General features: G+C 48.7%; 1 protein-coding gene across 1 annotated transcript; it reads left to right on the top strand.

Moving 5' to 3' along the window:
• Positions 1–5,066: 5,066 nt before the first annotated feature.
• LOC308619999 (uncharacterized protein C11orf87) lies at positions 5,067–5,657 on the top strand (the record flags this gene model as incomplete). Its single annotated transcript, XM_081239347.1, has 1 exon — positions 5,067–5,657. The coding sequence occupies one exon, from the start codon at positions 5,067–5,069 to the stop codon at positions 5,655–5,657; it is 591 nt and encodes a 196-aa protein (XP_081095473.1).
• Between the last annotated feature and the right edge of the window lie 1,353 nt (positions 5,658–7,010).

Here is a 7,010-nt window from a genome sequence, read left to right as displayed (position 1 = left end):
CAACATACAGAGCATATCTCTGTAGGTATTCAGGGAGCCAGGGTAGTCGAGATATGTGATTAGGCAAAATATTAAGATCACCTGAACAGCCTCTGGAAAAGTCCCTGTAAATCTAAGAGGAGCCTGGCATGTATCATGCTGCACCATGTTCCAAAATAACCTGCTTAGGTGACCTAGTGCAGTACAAGGGTTTCCAAACTGGACTCTGCTCAGTCCAAGGTATTATGTGGAGCATCTTGTGGACTGCTTCTGGGGAGAGGGGAGGACCCTGGTGATAAAGCTTCTCAGCACCGCTCCTCTGCTTCAACCAAACAGCTCTGCTTTTCTCTAGTTTTACTTTCTTACATTCCTCCAATCAGCAGTAGATAGAGATAGAGATAAAATTGTAACAGAGGTAGAAATAGAGATGTGGGTGTGTGGGGTGTGTGTGTGTGAGAGAGAGAAACCACTAGTCATGAAAAGAATACTAACTTTGGAATCAGTTTGCTTGGGTTTGATCCCAGCACTATACTATTAGGTGACTTAGGCATGGTCTTTAGCTACTCTGAGCTTTAGTTTCCTCACCTGACCTATGGCAGGTACTCAAAGATTTTTGTTGAGCAAATAAGTGAATGAATAAATAAGTAATTTTGTATTCTGGCAAAAAATAACCTTGCAGGGTTACTTTGAGGTTTAATGCTATTATAAGGAGAGTTCAGTAAGCTTGGCACATAGGAGGCATTTTGCAAATAATAATAATAATAACACTTATTATTGCTGTTGTTGTAATTATTATTGATTCAGTGCTTCTTTGGATTGATGTACCAGGTGCCCATGTGGCACTTCTGTCTAAGCTAGCTGGAGATTCCTCATCAAACTTGAGAGCAAATATTATATGTTGCTGAATATTTGGAATATGCCTGAGTTCAGAGGGGCTTTCCCATCACAAGAGGAGATTATGAGAGTCCCAGAGGCTTCTTGGTCCTCCACTCTTGCCAGTGCGACCTGAGGAGTTTGGTGGCAAAAACAGTGTCAACAAGTTGTCTGGAAGAAGTCTTGCCATTGTGCCAGATGTGCCAAAATCATATAGCAACTCAGTGGGATCAATTCTTGTAGACCAAGAGGTGTGCGTGTTTGCTGCCACTGGTATTCTTGGGGCTTGAATCATACTACCCAGTGATATCCACATCTATCTGCTTAGCACATTCATTCTCTGGGTAAGAAAAAATTATAAACCTACAGACTATTCTTCTTGAAGGAGAAAGGAAAAAAAGTGTACTGGGCTTTTGACCTGAAAATTGATGTCTTTAATCTACCTAAATTATTTCCAGTTAAATACAATTGTCTTGTGGATCACATTCATCTGCTGCAGATTGTAAATTCTCCAAGGCAACACCTTGTCTTTTCATAGGTTGTGTAAAATGGTGCAAACACTTTTAACACTTGTGCTATAACAGATGATTATAATTTATAACAAAAGAATAAGAACAATGACAGCCTAATCACATGCCCTAGAAGCTTGGTGTGCGAAAGGAATCCCATTATATACATATTGTAATCTCATTATAACATATTGTGAAGGCATGTATGTTTCTCACTGGGAGAACCTGACAACTAATTTTTTTCAAGGTTGGAAAACAGACCAGTGAGAGTTAATTCTAATTATGAAAAACTTCTTTGCTTTACAAGACAGCTTTTCTAAAGAGTCTCTTTAAATAGCCCGAACTCTTTTTGGAGTATTCAAAATTGAATTTCCTTTACAAAATGTAGATTAGACTCAACTTTTCAGGAACAAAGAAAGTGTGCAAAAATGGGGCATTGCATGTCAAGCGTCAATAGTGAAGTCTCATGTAGTGATCACAGTGAAAGCAAGGCTCACACTTCTAGCCCTTGAGCCCATCAAATTCAGAATGTCCAAATGTGACAGATGTCTTTTACAGGGCATTAGGTGTCCTCATTCCAGGCAAGAAAGCTAAACCAGCATTGGGGTCATTGGCTGTCATTAACTGTGTGACTCTGGCAGCAAAAGGCATTAATCCGTGCTCTCAAGAAACCATGCATTATTCAGCATGTACTGCACTATTAGCTTAAGTAGAGATACTTTTTTAAATTGAAACAATTATGAAGAAAAAGTTGATGACTTTTGTTCAAACAAATGAAAAAATTTGGGGGAGAAATGATGTATTTCTTTCTCTGTATATAAGTCATGGGCAAGGAGAGGAAAAGGAGAAGTTGGAGTAGGACTAGATAGCAACACAGGCTCAGAAGAAGGGACCCCCAGATACAGATAACCGTTACCTCGCGACTCAAACTGTCTTTCTTACAAAACCCTCTGCTTGCAAATACAAGCAGATAGGTGAGCATCAGTCATTGCTTTTCTCTCTCAATTCTGAGGCATAGCAGGAAAAAGCAGCCACGTATACTGCAGCACTCAATTTAGCAAGTGAGTATTACACAGGCACTGTGTTGGACTCAAAGATGGGAAGAAAACAAAACAGTAAGGGAAGAAGGAAATGTACATTTAATAAGACACCTGAATGCCTTCAAAGACCATACTATATCTTTGAAACTGCTGTTTTCTACAGTAGAAATATGAGAATACTTTATTTTGAAGTTGGCTACTGTAATCAAATGCACTTTTCATATTTTCCCAAGGGTTCGAAACCAATAGTTGCTTAGTCTCTACCCAGATTTAGGCAGGCTGATGAGACTCTTTCAGGAAGTCCTATCCATTGTGCAGAAAGGCTATTGTTAATACTACAGAAAAGCACCAAACACTTTAACAAGTATTAGGGCCAATGAAGGGGTACTTTGTAAGAGGCACAATGCCCAGAATTTTCATAGGGTTTCATTTCTGCACTCCTCTGAGTGATTTTCGTCTTCCTGCCTTATAAGCATTTTGTGGGCTTTGTGTGCTCATGAGTGTCTAGATTGTCAAAATAGAAGGAGTATTTAATACACGGAGTGGGTCTTGGGCCTGGAGATGAATGTGTGAGGGAAGAGAGGAGGATCCTGAGTCGGGTGGAGTGAAAGGTAATTTGGAGACTCTGATCTTACTGGAGAGGAAAACGGTTCATTTAGATCGTTTGATGTTAACTACACGTTCAGATTTGTATTTCAGGTTCTGCCACACTTGTGTTCAGAAATGCCCCTCTCATGCACTGTTTCTGTTCAGAGCCAGGCCAGCGTAAACAGGATTGGAGAAGGGGAAGATCCCCCTCAGCAGAGGGAGAAAAATCTATTGTGTGCCCTGAGGGGAGATGGATCTCTAGAGTGTAAAAATGTGCGCTTGGGACCACGTGAGAAAGGGTGGAGGGTGAGGAATCGGGCAGCCAGAGAACTGAAGCTTCAGCCCTTCCTAAGCAGAGGAGTGTGGAAGGTGGGTTGCTCACAGGGTGGAGATGGAGGTTATTGCTCAGCCCCTGAGCAGGGGAACAACAGGGAACCGGAACGTGTGTGGCAGAGGCTGGCTCTGCCAGGACGAGGTGCTGGGGGTATGAGGGTGGGGTGGGGGCCTGAGGGGTGGCTCGGAGCCCTGGCGGTGGCTGCCTGACGTCACCGGCCTCTCTGGCAATAGGCTGCGAGCTGAGCTCCCCGAAGCGGCGGCGGCGGCGACAGCGCGGCTTGGTCTCTGGCCCCTTCACTCCGCGCCTTCTGCAGCCGTTCACTGCAGCCGCGCGGCAGGGCTCCCTCCTTGCAGCCAGCTGGCGGCCCCAGGTAAGGGACACGGTGCGGCTAAAGCTCCAGGCGGCCGGGTGGCCGGGCGCGAGCGGGTAGGACAGCCCCGGCGGCCTGCGCAGGCACCTCTGGCCGTAGCTTCGGCCCCCGCCCCTGCCCCGGACAGGGCTTGCACGCCGCCTCACTGCTCCGCAGTGCAACAGTTTGCAGCTGCCTCTTGAAAGCGGCAAGGGGGCTCGGCTGCGCGCTACGGGTCTCCCTGGCTCTGGTCCCCGGGAAGAGCCTCAGGGCCTTCGGGCTGGGACTGGGAAGGCCCGAGAGAAGGTCTGTTCCCCAAACTTTGCAGGCGGGAACCCTCCCCCTTTCATTTCCAGCACCCTTAGAAAGAAGCAGGATACTGTCAAGTGGGGGGCACAGAGAGATGTGGAGAAGGGGGCGTTTGCAAGGATGTGCTTTAGCTGAGAAAGAAAGGTGCCTCAGCTATTTTTTTTTTTTGGTTGGTGGGGGGGGCGGGGGGTTGGGGAGGTACCAGGGAAGAAGGATGGAGAAAGGATGGAGCGCGATCCTGCGTGTCAGCCTCAGCCGCGGACAGAGGCGGAGTGGGATGTGGCTCCAGGGTTACCCCCATGGGATTGGGACCTAAGGGATCTGACAACGTCCAGGGAGGGAGAGTCTGGAGGGGGAGGGAAGGGAAGGGAGGATTGCGTACCCGTAGCCGGCTCGGCGGCCCGGGGTGGGTGCTGGGAAAGGTAGGATCCAGGCGAAGACATTCATTGAGAGGGCTCCGGAAAGGGGAGAGTCGGCGCTCTGGGAAGCAGGGACTGCGTTCCGACGTGGAGGAGTGTCTGTTGCGATTGGAAAGTTGTGGAGTGCTCAGGGTGGCTGCTTTATCTGCTGAGTAATCGGCATCTCCGCGGTGCCAGCGCAGACCCTCTTCCCCGCAAAGTGGCGCGAACGCAGAACTGGAGGCTTTGGTGCGCGGCCAGGGGCGGGCAGTCGGGCTGGGGTCCGCGGGCTGCTGAGAAGACGGGCGGCGCCCAGCTGAGGCGGTGTGCTCAGAGGGCCGCTTTGCAGAGGCGGTGATCATTCCGGTTCTCAGCGCTCCCCCGGGCAGCGACTGGGATCCTAACTAAGCCTGTTCTCTTTGCAGCCTGGTGCCTTGGCAAAGGAAAAGGGCGCGCGAACACGCGTTCGAGGCGGGGCCGGAGAGGATCTCCTGGGCACCGCTCGCTGCCTGGCCGGCTTGCTTGCCCGCAGTTGCTCCCTCAGTCCTTCGCTCGCTAGCGCATCCCCTCCCACACCAGGGAGTAATTTTGGGTGGCGCGGGCTCCGTGCTCCTCTTGGCTGGTGGGAACCGTGTGCCCAGAAGAGGAAGTCTGGTGTGCCTGACCCCTCCCAGCCCAGCGCCGATGAGTGCCAGGGAGCCCAAGGAGCTGAGGCTGGCGCTACCGCCGTGTCTCCTCAACCGGACCTTTGCTTCCCCCAACGCCAGCGGCACGGGCAACGCGAGCGCCCGTGGCCCGGGCGCAGGAGGTGGCGGCGGCGGCACGTGCATCACGCAGGTGGGACAGCAGCTCTTCCATTCGTTCTCCTCCACTCTGGTGCTGATTGTCTTGGTCACCCTCATCTTCTGCCTCATCGTGCTGTCCCTCTCCACGTTCCACATCCACAAGCGTAGGATGAAGAAACGGAAGATGCAGAGGGCTCAGGAGGAATACGAGCGGGATCACTGCAGCGGCAACCGCGGCGGCACGGGGCTTCCCCAAGCCGAGGGCGGCCAGGCCCCAAACCAAGCAAAAGAAAGCCGGCTGGAGAAGCAGGGCGGGGACGCTGCCTTCTGCGCCTCATCCAACGCCTCTTCTTCCCCTGGCCTCCCGTGCCAGCGTCCCTGTGCTCCTCCGCCTCCACCACCGGCCCCCAGTCCGCAAGGAGCGCACACAGCCTCCTCCTGTTTGGACCCAGCTGGCGAGGGCCTTTTGCAAACGGTGGTACTGTCCTGATTGTCTAGCCCCTCTCCTCTTGCCTTCCTCGTTTCCAGCATCTTTGCCGTCCTCGCTCTTTTTCCTCCGGCCTTCCTCTTCCACGTTCCTGTGGCCTCCCTTTCCTCTTCCCTCTTCCCTTATTTGTCTTCCCCCTACTCTTTTTCTCCTCCGCCGAGGCACTGTGCGGTATTTGTAAATATTGGGCGAGGAAAGTCTCGGAAGAAGAAATAACGCTGATAATAATACTTTATTATTAATATTTATAGTAATTATTATAATATTAATTAATAACACGATCCAAGCGCATGACAAATCACATAAGTTCTCATTGTCAGTGAAGGATGCGTCTTCCCTCTCCACCCTGCGCCCCCCACAATACGGAGGAGAGACCGCACAAGCTACCAAACATGTAAAAGGCGTTGACCCCCTGAACAAAGGGAGTGGAGGGGGCCTGGTATGTTGTACATAGCTGTCAAGTTAAGGTTCAGTTCCCTTTCTTCCCCTTCACCCCCACTTTTCCTTCAGCTTCCCTCCCTTCCCCATTCCCACATTCAGCCGGACTCAGGCAATAGTATATTATAAAGAAAACGTAAACATTAAGCACCAGGACTACAAGAGGCCAGAGGCTGTCCCAGAAAAACGTTTATGACAGGTACCGCTCTCCAGTCAGCCCTCTTCTCACCTTTAGTTAACCATTTTCTTTTCCAGGACCAGGCATTTTAATTTACTTTTAGAAATGTCCCTCGCTGGCCAGGCATAAGTTCATTAAAAATATATAACTGAGTTTTAAGAAGAAAAAAAGAAAGAAAGAGAGAAAAAAAGAAAGAAAAAGAAAAAGAAAGAAAGAAAGAAAGAAAGAAAGAAAGAAAGAAAGAAAGAAAGAAAGAATCTACTTCTTTAGTCCTCCCCCCCACCCCCCCACCATCTGTACACCTTTGACTTGTGGCATTTTCAGGATTCACAGAGGATCCGGGAGCTGTCCAGACAGTTCTGGTGCTGAAATTGTCTCAGAACTGGCTACATTCTTTGGTTGTGCAAGTTGAGGAGGGGATATTTTGGAAAGTGTTCTAGCTTTTTGTTGGTTTCTTTCCTCTTTTTCTACAATCGAGTTTGCGTGTACTATTGGTTTTCTTCTTATTAAACATTGCATAAGTTACCTTCTTTTGTAAAAAAAAAAAATTAAAAAAAATAAATTAGGTGATGTGCAGTACTGAAAGTGCAGTATCTAACCAACCAGAATGTTTCAGTTTAATTTTTAGAACAAGTGCACCTTTGTTATATATTTATTATATTGGTACCAAATACAGAAGCAAACTATAATTCTGTACTACATCCTCCAAACTGTATATTCTTGTTCTTAATTCCCAGCTG

Source organism: Mesoplodon bidens, assembly GCF_964165515.1.
Source record: "Mesoplodon bidens genome assembly, chromosome: 7".
NCBI classification, from domain to species: domain Eukaryota; kingdom Metazoa; phylum Chordata; class Mammalia; order Artiodactyla; family Ziphiidae; genus Mesoplodon; species Mesoplodon bidens.
The sequence above is the reverse complement of the archived record's forward strand: the minus strand, read 5'-3'. Positions and strand labels throughout refer to the sequence as shown.